This window comes from Myxine glutinosa, chromosome 6, assembly GCF_964187855.1.
Source record: "Myxine glutinosa chromosome 6, kmMyxGlut1.1, whole genome shotgun sequence".
NCBI lineage: Eukaryota > Metazoa > Chordata > Myxini > Myxiniformes > Myxinidae > Myxine > Myxine glutinosa.
The window spans coordinates 137,184,555-137,204,939 of record NC_136266.1 but is presented as its reverse complement, the minus strand read 5'-3'; the positions used below and the strand labels follow the sequence as shown (position 1 = coordinate 137,204,939).

Here is a 20,385-nt window from a genome sequence, read left to right as displayed (position 1 = left end):
AGTAAATACACCCCATGTAAAGTTTTGACTTTTCTAATATATTTCAACATACAGCTATTTGATCTTCATTTCAACAATATTGATAGATAAAGGTGATATAATATAACAAATATCATGAAACATTTAAATACATACAAGAGCAGAGAACAGAGACATCGGGAGATCTGTGGGAGGGAGAGGGCTTGGGGGGAGGAGGCATGGGAAAGGGGGAAGGGTGGGAGAGGTATAAAACACATGGACACTGCTTGGACTTCCAGTAAAGAAGTCGGTATTTCAAAAAAAGTGGATCTGGGGTGAATTAACAGGGGTAGAAAAGATCAAGGTTTTGGATGGGGGAAGATAAGAGATGGTGGAGAACAGCTGTTTTAAAGACCTGGAGGGAGGATTGGGATTGAAGAGAGTGAGGGAGTGTGTTCCAGAGGTGGGAGAAAAGCGGAATGAAAGAGTGAGAGATGAAACTTTCAGGGTAGGAGCGACACCTGTATATAATGTTTTAGTAATAATGGTGACATCATAGGTCACATGGTATGGCATCATAGGTTTTAGCATCATAAGTCTTACCAGCTGTCGCGTTGGATTAAACGCAAAAAATGTAAAAAAAATTCTCAGAAACCGCTGAATGAAAAAATTTGAAACTTGGCACATTGTCAAGTACTCCCAATGGGAAACAAAACCATGACAATGATGACATCATCGGTGAAGTGGTATACCAGACATGAATGTTTTAATCGAATCCCTTATCCTAAAAATCTGAAATTGCATGCACATGATCTATGACCCATTTATGATGAAATATTAAATTTATGACATCATAGGTCACATGGTTTGGCAGCATTATTGCATTTAACTTAAAACCCCCAAAAAAACATCTTCTCCCAAACCACCAAAGCGATCGACTCGAAACTTTAAGTGTGTCATCAACTCGAAACTTTAAGTGTGTCATTAAGAATCCGGATCCGAATCAGAGTTTTTAAAGATATTCTTCACTATTGAGTAATTACTATTGAGTTCACTATTGACTATTGATTGAGTGATTTCAAGGGGGGGATAATGATCTATTGGGCGAAAACCGATATATACCAGGATATATAAAAAAAATATGGACAGACTTGGACGAAACTTGGTGGACAGGTTGGGTGTGTGACAATATCGAATCGATTCGAGTTTAGTGAAGATCTGAATATTGATTAGGATACTGATTATAATATTGATTATCATGTGCTTGTTAAAGTGGACATCTCTCTGACCATTCTCAGAGAGCCTCCTCAACGTCGACGAGTCTGGCATTTCATTCAGGCCAACTGGCACGGTCTTCAAGCAGCCATCAATCATCTGGACTGGTCTCCCATCTCTACCGCCTCTGACATCAACTCATCCTGGGAATTCTTCCAAAGTAAATTGCTCTCTCTCATGCACAGATTTATCCCATCTCGTCTTCAGTTGTCATACCCTTCCGTCCATGGTACACAGAATCTTGTGGTGAGGCTATTGCCCAAAAACAACTTGCTTTCGTCTCCTGGAAAGCAAATCCAACGGAAGGAAATCTCATTTCCTTTCACAAAGCCCGAAACAAGTGTGTGTCCACCCTCAGGAGAGCCAGGAAACAATATCTCTCCATTCTCAGGACAGAACTCTCTTATCTGTCTCCCTCTTCCAAATCCTGGTGGTGTCTGGTCAAATCTGTTTCTGGTGTTTGTTCCCCCTCCATCCCCTCCCTCACCTCAAACGGCCACACGGCTGACTCCGCACGTGAAAAAGCTGAATGCCTCAACTCTGTGTTTGCCTCTAAATCTTGTGTCCCAAACCCATCCCTCTCTGTACCCACCGTACCCAGTCGTACCCAGCTGCTCCTGGACTCTGTGTCCTTTCCTCCTGACAAGGTGGAAAAGTTTCTGTCAACCCTCGACTCTGATTCTGCAACTGGACCTGACGGCATCAGCCCACGGGTCCTAAAATCCTGTTCTTCCGCTCTTTCACTCCCTCTCTCTGTTCTCTTCACCCTCTCTTTTGCTGAAGGTCATCTGCCATCTGCTTGGAAATCTGCCAACATCACCGCTTTGCACAAAAAAGGTGCAAAAACAGATCCCAGCAACTACAGACCAATCAGCCTTCTCCCAATTATCAGCAAAGTCATGGAATCCATCATTGCTTCAGAAATGAAATCTTTCCTCTTCTCCAATGGCTTGATCTCTGATCATCAATTTGGTTTCAGACCTGGTCACTCTACTCTGGACATGCTGCTTCTGCTTTCTCAACAATGGATGGAGGTCCTCAATGCCAAACAGGAAATTAGAGCTGTCTCCCTTGACATATCACGTGCCTTCGATACGGTCTGGCACCCCGCTCTGCTCACCAAACTCTCCTCTTTTGGTATCCATGGAAATCTCCACGCATGGCTGGCGGACGTCCTCTCTAGTCATAGTCAACGTGTGGCCCTGAATGGGTTTCTCTCATCTCCTCTTCCTGTTCAGGCTGGAGTTCCCCAAGGCAGTGTTCTGGGCCCTGTGCTCTTTCTGGTCTTCATCAATGATCTCTCTGACTCTCTTGAAAATCCTCTCTACCTCTTTGCTGATGACTCTACTCTCTGTCGCTCCAGTCTTCATCCCTCAGATCGGCAGTCTGCAGCCTCCTCACTCTCTGCAGACCTGGACAAAATCACAGACTGGGCAAACAAGTGGAACATGTCTTTCAATCCTGACAAATCTCACACTCTTACGATGTCTCTCCGAAAAGACCGACTGGACAACCCTCCCATCCACTTTCTGAATAATCCTCTCCAAGAAGTTTTGTCACTCAAGCTTTTGGGTCTCACTATCTGCCATGATCTTTCCTGGGAAAACCACATTTCAAATCTGGCCTCCAAAGCCAGTCGCCGACTGGGCATCCTACGTCGTGCGAAGTCCTTCCTTGGCACACCTGAGCTCCTCACCACATACAAGGCTTTCATCCGCAGCTATGGAATACTGATTTCCCCTCTGGGCTGGTGCTCCTGCCTCACACCTAGCTCGTCTTCACGCTGTTGAAACCAAAGCATTCAGAATCATTGGAATCTCCCGCGATGAAGCTAACTCCAAGGGCCTCTCACTCACTCACCGCAGGCAGGTTGGTGGTCTTTCCGTCTTCTACCGACTCCTCTCTGGCCTTGCCCCCCCAGCTCTCTCTGGGCTCTGTCCTGCAAATATTCCTACAGGTCGCACAAGATCTGCCTGCAACCCTCTTATGGTTAAACTGCCAAAATCAAGACTCTCTGCTCACCTTCACTTCTTTATTCCTCTTTTCTCCCACCTCTGGAACAAACTCCCTCACTCACTTCAATCCCACTCCTCCCTCCAGGTCTTTAAAACGGCTGTTCACCACCATCTCTTATCTTCCCCCATCCAAAACCTTGATCTTTTCTACCCCCGCTAATTTCACCCCAATTCCACTTTTTTGAAATACCAACTTCTGTCCTGGAAGTCCTTGGTGTCCTTGTGTTTTATACTTCTCCCACCTCCCCTCCCCCCTTCCCACGCCTCCTCCCCCCAAGCCCTCTCCCTCCCACACATCTCCCTGCTCTTAAATGTTGTGTGCTCTCAAGTGTTTGTGTGCTTCCCCATCCCTTGTCTTCCGCTCCCTCTTTTTATATATTTTGTTTGTCTGGTTGATTTGTTTGTGAAGTAAATGTCAGCTCTTTCACGAGCCTCGATTCAGTATACAAAAATACGATAATTATTTAATATTTTAAGTGATTCTCTTCACCATTGAGAGATCGGGCGAAAAGCGATATACAGTATGGCAGGATAATTTAATTGTGGACGAGTTATGACTAAACTTGGTGGACGAGTTGATTATGTGACAAGAACAAGCCGATTCGATTTTGGTTCAGGTCCGAATCCAGATCCCTCTTCCTCGCTATGTGGTGCTATATTATGTGGGTTTTCATCATGACCAGGGTGCTTTATACAGAAGTTGGACAGTACAGGTATCCTTTGCTGAATGAAAGTTCACATAGCGAAGGTTAGCTGCAATGAATGGTTTCATTTTGGAATATTCATCCCTTAACGAAGGTGTTCATTCATTACAGCGCATGAACTGTCACAGTGTCTGTTTCTGGTGGTGGTGATTTGTTTTGAACCTGTGCCTGCTTGGTTGCATCATTTTTTGGGGGTGCGGCTGTGCCATTGATGGAATGCTCCCCATTGCCAGTCCGCTGGTACTTATTTTTCCCGACCTTGGAAGGATGACAGGCTGAGTCAACCCACCTGGTGTTAATTCAATGGCTGACAGTGGCTCAAACTCAGGACCTGAAAATCTCAAGGCAGCCACCATAACTGCTAAGCCAACACCAGGCTTTTATATCTGGTGATTGTGTGCAATGTCACTTCCATGGCAATGATAAAAGTACAATACGCTCGTTTTTCCATAGATTAACTTTTTAACTGGTTTTCAAGGGGGGGGGGGGCTGGGGGGGTGGTTTCGGATTAAGTTTTCATAAGGCTTGGGAAAATTAACTTTTCAGAATGAAAAGGTTGAAAATAATGATCTCCAAAACCACCTCTACTGCCCCCTCGTACAGAAAATTGGACTCACAATTGTTTTGGTAAATGTTATTACACTAACTTTACTATTGTGTTATTATTAGGTAAATAATAATATTATAATGTCACTTGTAACTAAAACTATCATTATACCAGGCATATCACTTTGCTTTTAGATCGGAAAATTATAGTTAGGAAATAAGGTATAATGTTCCCATTATAATGGAAAACGAGCTCTGCATAACGAAGGTTTGCATAACGAAGGGGGTATAAAGGTACATAACCCCTTCGTTAAGTGGGGGATACCTGTACCTGTAAACATGCAATAAGGTACTTAAAATATACACTGTAACACTTACCACTGTTGTACACTGCCTGCAAATGATAAACGTTTATGACTTTATAAAATTGTACAATGCCAGTAAATGACAAAAATCCACAGACAGTTGTAGAATCAACAGAAACGAGAAAGCATCTCAAAATGCAAAGTCCGTCCGCATCCGGCGCTTTGTAATCAAACTAAACTTGATGATAACAATAGCTTTAAAAAAAATTGTGCATATATTATTCATTTGTGTTCTCCATATCCTCATAATAAAAGTTTGTTAAATACTTGATGACAAAAGCTCAATTGATAAAAATATAAAAAATGTTATGGCCTCGACAGACACTGAAGCTCAATGGTAAAATAAATAAATAAACACGGAAGCAATTTAAATAAAAAAGAAAAATAGGGGAAATACCCCTGGTGCTCACCTGGTAGAATAAACAGTATACTTACTACACTGACTAAAGGTATTTTAAACCAATTTCAATGGTTGCCAGAACACAGCGCAGCATGTGGAATCATACTAACATAATCATAAGACTTTAAACAAAGAAGAAAATACCTATTTTGGGGGGCAACCCCCGCCCCCCCCCCCCCCCCACCCCCGTAGACCCCAAAGGGGCAGATTTTCTTAATTCCGTGAGCAAACTTTGGTACAGCACGGGTGAAGAAGGTTGTGGTCACGTTTCATCGGAATTGCATGTATAGTTTCTGAGAAGAAAGCAAATACCCATTTTGGGGGGTCAAACCTGGATCCACTTTGACCCCCTGTATACCCTCTTAGACTGCGATCTTCTTAGTTCCTTGAACAAACTTTGGTACATCACGGGTGGTGAAGGTTGTGGTCAAGTTTCATCGAAATTGTATGTGTAGTTTCAGAGGAAAAAGCAAATTCCTATTTTGGGGGTCAAACCTGGATCCAATTTGACCCCGATAACCCCCTTAGAACCCAGTTTTTTTAATGCCGTGAACAAACTTTAGTCACAACACGACAAATATTAATTTGTGCCAAGTTTGGTCACAATCCCTTCAGCGGTTTCAGAGAAGAAGTTTCAAGTGTTTACGGACTGACGGACGACGCGCCATCACATAAGCTCCCCTGAACTTCGTTCCAGGTGAGGTAAAAAGGGGCATGTCGTGCTTGACACACAGTGAATGGGCTGATAAGGCCTTTTTGTACTCACTGTGACTTTGCCCGGTGAGATTTTGACCCAATTATCATTTTGTCTTCTCCTTATTCTCATAATAAAGGTTTGTTGAAAATTTGACACACAAACAGTCATTATCATTATTATGTACCATTATCATTATAATTATGTAACATTATCATTACCAATACCATTTTCATTATCATTATTATCATCATCACATCACCATTATGTATCATTATAGTTATCATTACCGTTATGAACCATTAGCATTATTATCTTTATTTTTATCTTTATTAGAATCATTACGTACCATTATCATTATTGTCGTTATTATTTGTATTTGTGTGCACATTCACATTTTGACCCAATTTTTAATTATCACAAAAACTGAAGTGGTTAAAAAGAGTTATGGCCTTGGCACACAAACACACACACACACACACACACACACACACACACACACACACACACACACACACACACACACACACACACACACACACACACACACACACACACACACACACACACACACACACACACACAACAAACCAGAAAAGGTATCTCTCACTCACCTTGCAAAAAACATCCAAAAATAGGTGCAAACAGATGATGTCACACACCAAACTGAAACAGCAACAAATACAGTTGCAATTATTGCAAAAAAAAGACAAAAGAAATATAAAAGATGGAATATCAGCAGATATATCATGATAACTGGGAGAAATACAAAAGAGCAGGGAAATATATTAAAAAGAATTGGACGGATTGAAGATAGAGAAAGAAGGATCACTGGAATGGCTAAGAAGAGGTCAGCTCAACTGGGCCGGAGAAGGAATCATTAAATTAATGCCCAAGACCAATGACACTACACGAATGGATCTAAAAAGATGGCAGGACTGAGTCAATCGAACAAGTGTAGGTTATGCCAGGTAGAAACAGAAGGCACGAGTCACCTCCTATCGGGATGTAAAAAACTCATGTCAGTACAGCTGTACACCCAAAGGCACAACAAGGTATGTAGAGTAATCCACTGACACATCTGCAGAAATTTCAATATCCCAGTTCCACAAAACTCATGGAAACATGAACCAAAAGCCATCATTGAAAACGAGGACATAATGCTCACATATGACCTGATGATCCCAGCCAGCATTAATGAAGAAAACAAAGTATTGCGACTGGATATAGTCCTCAGATACAAAAAGGAAAATAAGGCATTGCTAATTGAGATATCAGTACCCAGCGACTTTGGTGTCAATAATGCAGAAATCAAGAAAATGCCCAAATACTGAGATCTCAAGAATGAAGTGAAAAGATCCTGGAAGCTGAAGAGCACCAAAATTGTACCAGTGATAATTGGGGCAATGGGAATGATAAAGAAGAACCTTACAGGGATATTAAAAACCATCCCTGGGAACATTACCACAAACAAACTGCAGTTGGAGGCTGTATGAGGCTCATTAAGATCCTGAAAAGAGCCTTTGGATCAAAACTCTGAGAACAACACAACGCCACAACTTATCCCATGAATCGCAATCCTTCACTGAAACAGGGGTGGATACTTTGAGTCCTAGGAGAACTTTGTTCCACCTTCTGAAACCCAAATTATGGAGACTAGTGGGGTCACCCGTGGGAATCCCACGGGCATGGAGGTGTATCGTTGCGATCGGTGCAGCCGTTTTTGCGGTACCCGGGACAATAACGTTAGGCGGGAGTCCAAACCTGAAAATGCTGGAGACCAAAGCTGAAATTGGAAAAACAGTATAGCCTATTTTACTCCAGGGGTCCCAGGATTACCCACCCAAAATTTGGTTGCGATTTGTTCAGCCGTTTTTGCGGTACCTGGGAACGGACAGATGGACAGACGGATGGACATTTGGTGAATTATAGTAAGATAATCAATGACCGACACACACGCGCACGCACACACACACACACACACACACACACACACACACACACACACACACACACACACACACACACACACACAAGCAATTGTGAAACACAATCTCTCACAGTGCGGGGGACAGCATAATGAAATCACTCACTAGCGGGTGTAGTTTTTAAGAATATGGACATATAAACAGAAAGGAAGATGAACATCGTGAACATGAAAAATTGTGAACAAGTGGATGAGAATCAAAGGATTAGTCAAGTGGTCCCAGTTGGCCAAGCCTCAAATGAACACACCTATGTCTTCCTTATGTATGCGTCATCTACCATATAAAACACAATGTCAGTTTGTGTGAATGAATATGAATGAATGATCGTTTTAAGGCCATTTTTCCCTGCAAAAGCGGGGGTTAGCCATGCGGGCCCCATGACCTCATGGTTCCCTTTTTGAAGCAATGTTTTTTTTTATGGCCGGATGCCCTTCCTGACGCCAACCAACCATTAGTTGCCTCTTACGATGCGCAGGGATACGGTGGTACTCAATTTGCCGACATTGGAAGGAAGACAGGCTGAGTGAACCCCCCTGGCGTTAATTCAGTGATCGACCAAGATTCTAACTCAGGATCACAGGATCCCAAGCCTGCGCCCTAACCGCTAAGCCAACACCAGGCTTAATGTCAGTTTGTGTGTTTGTACAGATGCCTGTCCCCCTTCATATGGGTAGGTTTTAAAGGCCAATCTTATAACATGAATGTGTGTTCACGACAGTCTATTTTTGGGGATAAAACAAAGTCGAAAAACATCCTCCATAAAAGAGTAAATATGTCTCTTCTATTGGAATTGTAGACGGTGGCTTACAAATCAAGCCTCAAGGGTGGTGTACAGAAACGTTTTTTAAAATAACAATAAATTCAAGGTGCATGGAGGAGAAATTCGCTGCACATGATGTGCAACGCGTGCAGAGTAAAATGAGTGTTCATTTACATCCATGGATGTCCAATAAATGAAGAAGATATAAGCACATTTGACGCTAGGGCGAGGCTTCAGACTTTGGCATGCTCACGAGGCTGCACCGTCAAATAAACTGTTCCAACCTGTCATTTTTGATGGGTTTTTACTGGTTCCAAATAAAGCCGAAGAAAATGCACGAAATGATTCGGCGCAATGCACGAATTACAATTAGGACCTACTTTTGTTTTCTCAACTTCTCATCTCAGCTATGTTACCGGATGCAAGGTTATTTCTGCAGTCGCAATACGATTTCGCCAGGATCATGGATGCTACTATGCCAATCTATGCTACTCTAATTATCATAATGGATATGAGTGTGTGAGAGTGAGAATGTGCTCATGCGTGTAAGTGTGTGCAAGGGCAAGAATGACTAACTGCAATTGCTGGCTGGCTTGTTTTCCAGTATGTAGTGCATCTGGTCAGGTGAGTTGAAGAGACGCATCCAATTCACAGTCTGATAGAAGCACAGGTTCTCATTCTTCTCAAGGTACACACTGCCGGCGCTGATTTCTCGCAGTGAAGATAGTCCCAGTGAAGTTATTCCGGGAACAAGGCTCACCAGCAGCGAGACGCCTCTACGGGCACGCAGGGCCCACGACATGCACTGCTCACCATCGTGGCACGCAGTTGAAGGAAATGTTTTTGATTGGGCACAGAATTATCGATAATTTTGGAGATCATTAAAAACAAAAGCTATCAAAGTATACAGTATTTCTAAAATCCCTTAAAGCAAAATGACCAAAGGCACATGATGGAGCCTATAATCACATGATGCAATTGTAAAAGCACAAAAACACATGAAGAATAATTTTGATTTTGTGTCGAAATATCTGCTGAGTTCATAATTAAACAAATAATCCGAGTTTGAAAACAAAGCATTTGTATGAAAATCCTGTACTTGAGACCTGCACCACTGGTTAAATCCTGGTGGCATCGCACATCATTATGATTTCAAATGAGGCCAATTGATCAACTGCTGCCCCACTGTCAGTTCCTCACATTTTTATCCTCCATTACCTCTCTCTACCCTGATCCTCAATCTTGTAAAAAAAAAAAAGGAAAGAAGATACTTTCTTCCTTTTCATCTTGTTTATGGGTTAAGTAATCAGATAGTCACCTCCACCACCGAATGTGGATGGAGGTTATGTTTTCACCTCTGTCTGTTTGTTTGTGAACAAGATATCTCAAAAAGTTGTGGACGGTATCAGACGAAATTTGTTGGAGAGGTTGGGTGTATGACATGGACGAAATGATTCGACTTTGGTGAAAATCCGAATCAGGATCTGGAACCTAGAGTTTTAAAAGTGATTCTTCACCATTTAAAGATAGGACTAAAACCGATGCATAGCACGATATCTCAAAAAATTATGGACAGATTTGGACCAAACTTGGTGGACAAGTTGGGTGTTTGATAAGAACCACCTTTGGAGGCCATTTTTCCCCACAGAGTGGGGGTTGGCCTTTTTCGGGCACCTTGGTCCCCTTTTTTGAAGCAATGTTTTATGGCCGGATGCCCTTCCTTCCATCCAACCCTGTTAGTCGCCTCTTACGACACACAGGGAATTTCCAGTGAACTGGTACTCAATTTGCCGACCTCGGAAGGATGACAGGCTGAGTCAACCCCCCTGTGGTTAATTCAGCGATCGACTGGGATTCAAGCCCAGGATCCTCGGATCCCAAGCCGGCACCCTAACCGCTAAGCCAACACCAGGCTTGGGTGTTTGATAAGGAAGAATTGATTAGATTTTAGGGAAGATCCGAATACGGATCCGGATATGAGAATTTTTTAATTCTTCAAAAGTGATTTTTCAGCATTGAGTGATTTGGCCAAAAACGATACATAGCATGGTATTTCAAAAAGTTGTGGACGTGTTATGACAAAACTTGGTGAATGCGTTGGTTAGGTGACAAGAACAAGCAGATTACATTTTGTTTCAAATCGGATCCAGATCTAACCTATCAATGGGATACAAAACATAATCTGTTTAGCCTGGCGGAGGTATACGTTCCACCGAGTGCCTTTCTCCTTGTTGTTTTTAATCCTCTTTCATTGTTTAAAGTCATTAGAGGTTTACGGAACTTTTGAATTGCTGAGTTTATTATCAAAGTCTTTTTGCAAGTAAGCTACTGTATATCAGATTTCCTGCAATAAATGTACCTATATTTTCTTTACACTTCAGGTCCTTTACTCATTTATAAATTAAATATGTATTGATTGCCTTGCAGCTGGATTTTCATGATGAATTACAAAACCTTCACGATCTGTAAGATTAATGCTCCAAAGTGAAACTCTGGCAATTCAAAAAAAAGTTATGTGAATGAGATACTGTGCGTAGGCTACTCATATTCGTTCAAGAGATACCAAAAACGTATAATGAAGCATACATATAAATAATAATTCATTTATATATTTTATGATTAATTTCACAAACCAGAAATTGAAAAAAAAAGTGGCATGTCTTGAATGATTGAAAGTACTGTATACAGTATCTCATTCGTGCTAATTTTTTTAAACGGTGAAACCGCTTCACTATTTGGCTATGTTTGTCTGTCCATCATAAATGAAGAAAAAGAACCTTTATAACCTACAGTGTTTCATTCTAAAGGGTTCTAAAGGATAATTCTACTGGATTCTAAAGGGTAGTTCTAAAGGATTCTAAAGGGTAGTTCTAAAGTGTTCTAAAGGGTCATTTTAAAGGGTTATAAAAGGGTAATTCTAAAGGGTTATAAAGGGTAATTCTAAAGGGTTATAAAGGGTAATCCTAAAGGGTTATAAAGGGTAATTTTAAAGGGTTATAAAGGGTAATTCTAAAGGGTTATAAAGGGTAATTCTAATGGGTTATAAAGGGTAATTCTAAAGGGTTATAAAGGGTAATTATAAAGGGTTATAAAAGGGTAATTCTATGGGGTTATAATGGGTAATTCTAAAGGGTTATAAAGGGTAATTCTAAAGGGTTATAAAGGGTAATTCTAAAGGGTTATAAAGGGTAATTCTAAAGGGTTATAAAAGGGTCATTCTAAGGGGTTATAAAGAGTAATTCTAAAGGGTTATGAAGGGTAATTCTAAAGGTTTATAAAGAGTAATTCTAAAGGGTTATAAAGGGTAATTCTAAAGGGTTATAAAGGGTAATTTTAAAGGTTTATAAAGGGTAATTCTAAAGGGTAATTCTAAAGGGTTCTAAAGGGTAATTTTAAAGGGTTATAAAGGGTAATTCTAAGGGGTTATAAAGTGTAATTGTAAAGGGTTATAAAGGGTAATTCTAAAGAGTTATAAAGGGTAATCCGAAAGGGTTATAAAGGGTAATTCTAAGGGGTTATAAAGAGTACTTCTAAAGGGTTATAAAGGGTAATTCTAAAGGGTTATAAAGGGTAATTCTGAAAGGTTATAAAGGCTAATTTTAAAGGGTTATAAAGGGTAATTCTAAAGGGTTATAAAGGGTAATTCTAAAGGGTTATAAAAGGGTAATTCTAAGGGGTTATAAAGAGTAATTCTAAAGGGTTATGAAGGGTAATTCTAAAGGTTTATAAAGAGTAATTCAAAAGGGTTATAAAGGGTAATTCTAAAGGGTTATAAAGGGTAATTTTAAAGGGTTATAAAGGGTAATTCTAAAGGGTTATAAAGGGTAATTCTAACGTGTTCTAAAGGGTAATTTTAAAGGGTTATAAAGGGTAATTCTAAGGGGTTATAAAGGGTAATTCTAAAGGGTTATAAAGGGTAATTCTAAGGGGTTATAAAGAGTACTTCTAAAGGGTTATAAAGGGTAATTCTAAAGGGTTATAAAGGGTAATTCTGAAAGGTTATAAAGGGTAATTCTAAAGGGTTATAAAGGGCAATTCTAAAGGGTTATAAAGGGTAATTCTAAAGGGTTATAAAGGGTAATTCTAAAGGGTTATAAAGGGTAATTCTAAAGGGTTATAAAGGGTAATTCTAAAGGGTTATAAAGGGTAATTCTAAAGGGTTATAAAGGGTAATTCTAGAGGGTTACAAAGGGTAATTCTAAAGGGTTATATAGGGTAATTCTAAAGGCCTTTTTAAAGGTTAATTCTAAAGGATTCTAAAGGGCAATTTTAAAGGGTTTCATTCGTTTCTAAGATTTGCCTATTTCATATTAAAAATGCCAAATTGAACCGTTTCCTTTGGACATGGTTGCAATTTTTATGCTCCCATGTATCAAAAACAAATCGTATGTATTATATAATGCAAAATCATAAATGATAATAGAGTATATTAGCGTGAATATAACGAGAAACAGTACAGGAGAAAATAATAGCCGATGATGAAATTTGAAACATGAGTCGATTCTGAGCGTCCACTTTTGAAGTTTTTAAATGTGGATGTCGTGAGCAAGAATCAGATCGATCATATTAATGTGCCGAAGGTAGTTCAAGTAACACTGAAAGTTGTCAATCAGTCTCCACATGCATGAATCACAACAGCTCAATTATCTATGATGGCTGATCATAAATTTATTTCCATTTTTTTATGCGCGAGAGTCGAAGCTCATGGAGGTGCAATAAGAACACAGAATGGAGTGAGGCATAACAGACAGAAAAGAGCAGTGGTAGAAGGAGTAGGAGGGGGGCAACAAAAAGGTAGACATTGAAGGATAAAGGACATGGGAAGACACAGGGGTGGATACGCTGGGTACAGCACAGCCGCAATTTTTTCATCACATAAGTGTAAGGAAATACTGGGGAAGAGGAGAAATAAAACTAAAAATGAACAGAGTGAGCAGGACGGGATGAAACTGGGTCACGTGAAAACCCAGAAAGAGGTGGGCTTGGGGAGGGTTAATGAGTGTAAAAAAGATCATGGGTGTGGATCGGGGATGACCTGAGATGACTGTTTGAACTGAGCTCTGTTTATTAGGCTCACATTGTTCATGAAATTGAAAATCATTCTTTGAATTTGCTGGCATTTGTCCTTAAAATGGCATGAAAAACAAAGGAAAATTATATAAATTCTATAAATAATTATATAATTAAAATAATTAAATTATATAATTAAACAAAAAGGTTCTATAAAAAGGAAACCGACTTGCTATTAATGATTGTCATTTGTACATTGATAAACCTGCAAAATACCTTTGACATTGTCCTTTCTCCTATTACACACCATAATTCACCTTTTCAATTTGATTCAATATGCTTTAAAATGCCATTTTTGTCAGTGGGAGTCTTGTGCAATTGTCAGGATCATGTTATCCGTGTTCACTTAGAATTTTTATCCGTGTTCCATAGAATTTTTATCCATGTTCATTAATAAAACATTTTCTTATCAATATAATCGATTTCCAATTTGTTACTTTTACACAACATCTAAATTAACCATTATTAGTACCCTTATGAAAGCAAATATGTAAAGAGCTTTATCATACTTGTGTAACGTCCTGCCTTGTATAGTTGTCAGATTTGCAAACACCTGTAGATCTGTCATGTTTTCTGGCCAGGCTTGGATCATTAAGTAACCTTGAAGAGAACAAATAATAAAATATAAAATAAACATTTTCATGCAGAAAGTGTGTGTGTGTGTGTGTGTGTGTGTGTGTGTGTGTGTGTGTGTGTGTGTGTGTGTGTGTGCGTGCGTGTGTGTGCGTGTGTGTGCGTGCGTGTGTGTGTGTGTGTGTGTGTGTGTGTGTGTGTGTGTGTGTGTGTGTGTGTGTGTGTGTGTGTGTGTCGTGCACACATTTATGTTTGCACCTTGCTACCTGTGATTTCTTTTACACTGCGGAAGACATTCAGCTTGGAAGGGTTTAGTGGTGGGATTTTCTCATAAGCATCCCTGCAAAGAAATTACCAGGGTGTAAAATTACTAGCGAGAGTAATAGCGAGGATAAACAAATGTATACTACCTTGAACAATTACTTCACTCAAAAAAAATATTGCTGCATCAATGTACCACCACTACAAACACAACAAGAAAGAGCAATCAGAGATTGCATACCCTCACCGGGACGTGTGTGGTGTTGTTCTTTGGGTCTTCAGGGCTAATGGGGTTTTTAAGGGTCTTCGGTGTCTTGGGAGTATTTTTGGTCTTCTGGGTTTTTAAGGGTATTTTTGGTCCCCTGGATATTTTGGGTCTTTGGGGTTCTTTGGGTGTTGGGGATATTTAAGGGTCTTCAGTGGCTTTTGCGTGTTGAAGGTCTTTTTGGTCTTTAAGGGTATTTTGGGTCCTCTGGGTATTTTGGGATCTTTCGGGTCTTTTTGTCTTCGCGGTCTTTAAGGGTCTTCGGGGTCTATCCAGTCCTCTCGGGGATCTTTCGGGTATTTTGGGTCTTTTTGTCTTCACGGTCTTTAAGGGTCTTCGGGGTCTATCGAGTCCTCTCGTTCTTTTTGGGTATTTTGGGTCTTCATGGTCTTTTGGGTTTTGGTGGTCTATATTTTGGTGGTCTTCAACATATCTATTTGCTTTACTATAAAGTAGCAGAGAGGGAGAGAGAGATAGAGAGTGGTTAAGGAGGAAGGTAAAGCTGTAGGTAATCAGTCAGCTCACCCATTGATTCCAGTGACAAGAAATGCAATGTTCCCATTGATCTTGGTGCAGTTTTCAAAGTTGTCTATGTTGGTAATGTCCACTGTTTGTGCTTTGGTCAGGTTTCCCGTACCTAGACCGTCGCAAGCTGAGCCCAGACACAATTAATCAGGTTAACTCAATATGCGGCAACAAATGCAGATTCTAAATAAGATGAGCAGTCTGAGAGACCAATTCCAAACAATAAACAGCAAAGATATTTCCTTCAACATTTTTGGAAGCTCGACTAAAAAACAATGATCCTAACTGCAATCTGCAGTAGCAAAATTTTCGAGAAAAGTTCCTCGTCATCATCCACAAATAATTTGTCGAGATGAAACAAAGAAATAACATTTGAGAGTCATAAAGCATCGAGATCAAAATATAAATAATGGAGTCTTGGGAAAAACTCAAAACAAATAAAATATCTCATGGGGAGGGGGAGTGGGGGAAAAAATGGGGTAAAAAAATTCTCAGAGTTGGAATGTTTAGAAATCTGCAAAACGAACGAAACGACGAGATTCCATTATGGATGTTAACATTCTCCAAGTTATGTCCACCTTTTGGGCAAATATCAGCACAGGGATCGCACTTTTTCTTTCCCTGCTTTTCCACCTCATGCTTTCCTGCTGGACAGACCCGGACACACGAGTTGTAGTCCACGACAAAGTTGTCTGCAATGACATAGAAAGAAAGGATGAGTATGAGATGAAGGAAGGATGAGAAGAGCCAGTTTGCCCTCGTGCTTTGGCTCGATTCACGAACACGAATGCGCTCACAATGGTTGCCGAGCACATTTTAATGGCCACTGGTAGATGTTCAGTGAAGGTTTTTGCTTTGGAAGTGTATCGATGGACATCTTATTGGAATGGAGCAAACGCATATGGTTATGTATGTATGTATGACTGTATGTATGTATGTATGTATGCATGCATGTATGTATTGTATGTATGTATGTATGCATGTATGTATGTATGTATGTATATTTGTGACCAAAACGTTTTCTTCTTCAAATATATATAAACCGAAAAACACGGTCCGTGAAGCCATGAGGTGGTGAAGCCGTGTGACTATATAGCTATTAATTAAGTACTCTTTGAATGGCAGTTGCATTCCTGTCTATTAATTACGTACTGTTGGAATATACTTTTCGACCCTTAAGACTGCTGAGACCCCTAAGTCCATAAAAGACCATTTAAGTCCCCCACCATAAAAGACCATTTAAGTCCAATATCCTTAAAACCATAAAGACCCCAAAATACCTTAAAAGACCTAGAAGATCCAAAATAGCCGGAAGACCTTTAAAGACCCTTAAAGACCACGAAGACCCAAAATACCCCAAAACTCAGAAAACCCCACAGATACAGAAAATCCCAAAGACCTTAAAGACCCCAAAGATCCAAAATACCCCGAAGACCCAACATACCCCGACGATCCAAAATATCCAAAAGACTGAAAATATCCAAAAGACCCAAAAAGACCTAAAAGGACCCAACAGACCCCAAAGACCCATAAATACCCCAAAGACCCTGATGAGCCAAAATAACCCAAGGATGCAGAGGACTCAAAAGACCCTAAAGACCCAAAAGACACAGACCACAAAGACCACAAAGACCCTTAAAATCCCAAAGACCCATAGGATGCTTTAGACCCATAAGATGCTTTAGACCCATTAGAGATTAGACCATCTTGGACCTTTGATCATTTAGACTTTAGAGCTTTATACCACTTGGACCTTTTTAGATTACAAATAATTTACAAATAAATAATATCACCAATATGACAAATACATTTGTACAAAAGAAATGTTTGTATTATGATTGGTGTAAATCATGACAAAACAGCAACTCAAGTTCCGTCAGGTCATTATCCTCAGTTTAAACAAGCTCATGCCTCTGTAGCGACGTGTGGTGAGGCGAGCGTAGCGAGCTGATCCATGCTAGTTAGATTAACTTCCTTTGCACACCTCTTGAAAATTATCAGGGTCACCTGAACTTAATAATAGCAAATCAAACTACAGTATTTTGATATAAGTTATTGCAGAGATATTATTGTGTCAGACATATTCAAAGAAATAAAAATGACTAAATAATCTGAGAAAATGACCACTGATTTTATAAGCCGTCTGATTCAATAAACATTGGGCAACGTGCATTGTAGTTACAAATCAAGAAATGTGGTTTTGGTAGAGGGGGGAGGAGACTGAAGTCAGGTTTTCAATATGACGCTTAAAACAAAGATGGCAGTTTGAATTGTGTCAAGGATGCTAATTAGGGAGATACCATGAGATCATTAACAACCACATTGCAGATGGTAGAGGTGACAATTAGCAGTTGCCATCAACCATGCTGTCACTCCATCAGATGGAAACTTATTATCAGATGTGGTGAGAATAAGAATCAGTCAAGGCAGAAATAAAATAGCTCATAAGTTATCCTATCATCCAAAAACATTACAAAAATTGTCATTGCATATTTGATTCATAATGATTTTTTTCATTTGTCATTAAATATATCTATATCTATATCTATCTTCTATATCCCTATTTGTGAACATCTGTTAGTTCGGTTGTGCCTCATGGACAGCCTAAAGAAGCGACTTAAAGAGGGAAGAGGGTGTCCATGGGGGGGAGGGGGGGCGGGGATAACTTTTCACATCATTAACATGGGAGCATCAGATTTTAACTAGGGGCGTGGCAGCGGGGCGTGGCAGCGGGGCGTGGCAGCGGGGAATGCCCAAGGGGCATGGCTTCCGATGACTATAAAAAGCCCACTACACACACGTGACTGAATATTTATTTTCCGGGCAACGCCAGGTAACTCTGATAGTGGATACATATATACAGTCGTTGCCAAAAATATTGGCACCCTCATACTTTTATCAAATAATGCACCATTTCTTCCAGAAAATTGTTGAAATTTAAAAAATCATTTGGTATCCACATATGTACTTCTTTGGTTTGCAGTGGAACAAAACAAAAAAGCTGAAAAATTACTAAATCTTAGCTTATTCCACACAGGAATCCTAAAATGGCCTGGACAATATTATTGGCACCTTTGAGAAGTTGTGAGAAATAATTATATTTCAAGCAGGTGATTCTTCTTTACATTGGAATTGAACTCACCTGTGATGAGTTGCAGGTGCCTGCAATATAAAAATCACTCATTCAACCAGTTTGAATGGAGAAAAGGAGTCATTCTGCTGTTTTGTGTCACAGTGTGTACCACAATGAGCATGGAGAAAATAAAGAAAACCAGAGTCTGTCTGTCTGAGGAGGTCAGACACAAGATTGTAGCCAAGCATGGACAATCTCAAGGCTACAAGTCCATCTCCAGAGACCTTGATGTTCCTGTGTCCACTGCACGCAATGTTATCAGGAAGTTTAAGGTCCAATGCACTGTAACCAACCTCCCTGGACGTGGCCGCAAGAGAAAACTTGATCGAAGGTTGCAGCGAAGGATTGTTTGAATGGTGGAGAAACCACCTCAATCAACTGCCAAACAGATTCAAGCTGACCTTCCGACACAAGGTACGACAGTTTCAACTAACACCATCTGTCGCCAACTCAATGAAAGTGGATTCTATGGTAGGAGACCCAGGAGGACCCCACTGCCGAGAAAGACCAACTGGAGTTTTCTAAACAACACCTGAACATGCCAAAATCCCTCTGGAAGAATGTCCTGTGGACAGATGAGACCAAATTAGAGCTTTTGGGTAAAGCACATCATCTCTATGTTTACAGAAAACAAAATGAAGCCTTCAAAGAAAAGAACACCTTCCCTACAGTTAAACATGGAAGAGGTTCACTGATGTTTTGGGGTTGCTGTGCTGCCTCTGGCACTGGGTGCCTTGAATGAGTGCATGGCGTCATGAAATCAGGAGATTACCAAGGCATTTTGGAGCGCAATGTTCAACCCAAGTTAGAAAGCTGGGTCTCCGTCAATGGTCATGGGTCTTGCAGCAGGACAATGACCCCAAACACACTTCAAAAAGCACCCAGGAAAAAAATAAATAAATAAATAACCACCTTTAGAGGCCATTTTTCCCCGCAAAGCGGGGGTTGGCCTTTTTCGGGAACCGTGGTTGTTGTTGTTTTTTGGTCCCCTTTTTGAAGCAATGTTTTACGGCCGGATGCCCTTCCTGACACCAACCCTTTTTGCCGCCTTTAACGACAAACTGGGAATTACCAGTGAACTGGTACTCAATTTGCCGACCTCGGAAGGACGACAGGCTGAGTCAACCCCGCTGGCGTTAATTCAGCGATCGACCGGGATTCGAACCCAGGATGCTAGGAATCCTAAGCCAGCACTCTAGCCGCTAGCCCAACACCAGGGTTTGTTGCACCCAGGAAAGGGTTGTTGCACCTTTGTTGTTGCACCCAAAGCACCCAGGAATTGTTGAAGACAAAATGCTGGACTGTTCTGAATTGGCCAGCAACGAGTGCAGATCTAAATCCTATTGAACACCTGTGGGGAGATCTGAAAACAGCAGTTGGGAGAAGGCAACCTTCAAATCTGAGAGAAATGGAGCAATTTGCAGAAGAAGAGTGGGCCAAACCGTCAGTAGAGAGGTGTAGGAACCTCATTCATGGCTATAGGAAGAGCTTGACTGCAGTTATTTTGTCCAAAGGCTGTGCTACCAAATATTAAGTCTTGGGTGTCAATAATTTTGTCAATGCCATTTCTTTTTATTTTCTGATTTAAAAGGATATATTAAGAACTGAATCAAAAACAAAGTTCTGTAATATTAACAATGAAATAAAGAATTGTGGAGACCAAATACTTTTGTCAATTTCAACTTGTTTTTAGAGAAAATTGTGAGTTATTTGAAAAAGGTCCAAGGGTGCTAATATTTTTGGCCACAACTGTATATATATATATATATATATATATATATATATATATATATATATATATATATATATATATATATATATATATATATATATATATATATATATATATATAT

The 20,385-nt window shown here is 40.2% G+C and overlaps 1 protein-coding gene across 1 annotated transcript in view; it reads right to left on the bottom strand.

Annotated features, from left to right (window-relative positions):
* Positions 1 to 20,385, bottom strand: part of LOC137430349 (receptor tyrosine-protein kinase erbB-4-like) — a 724,268-nt gene that overhangs the window by 260,532 nt on the left and 443,351 nt on the right. Inside the window, exons 8-12 of the mRNA XM_068121152.2 lie at positions 15,978 to 16,091; positions 15,400 to 15,526; positions 14,615 to 14,688; positions 14,285 to 14,375; positions 9,282 to 9,481 (exon numbers count right to left, since the gene is read on the bottom strand). Coding sequence (XP_067977253.2) covers positions 9,282 to 9,481; positions 14,285 to 14,375; positions 14,615 to 14,688; positions 15,400 to 15,526; positions 15,978 to 16,091 — 606 coding nt within the window. The remainder of the gene's footprint in view (positions 1 to 9,281; positions 9,482 to 14,284; positions 14,376 to 14,614; positions 14,689 to 15,399; positions 15,527 to 15,977; positions 16,092 to 20,385) is intronic.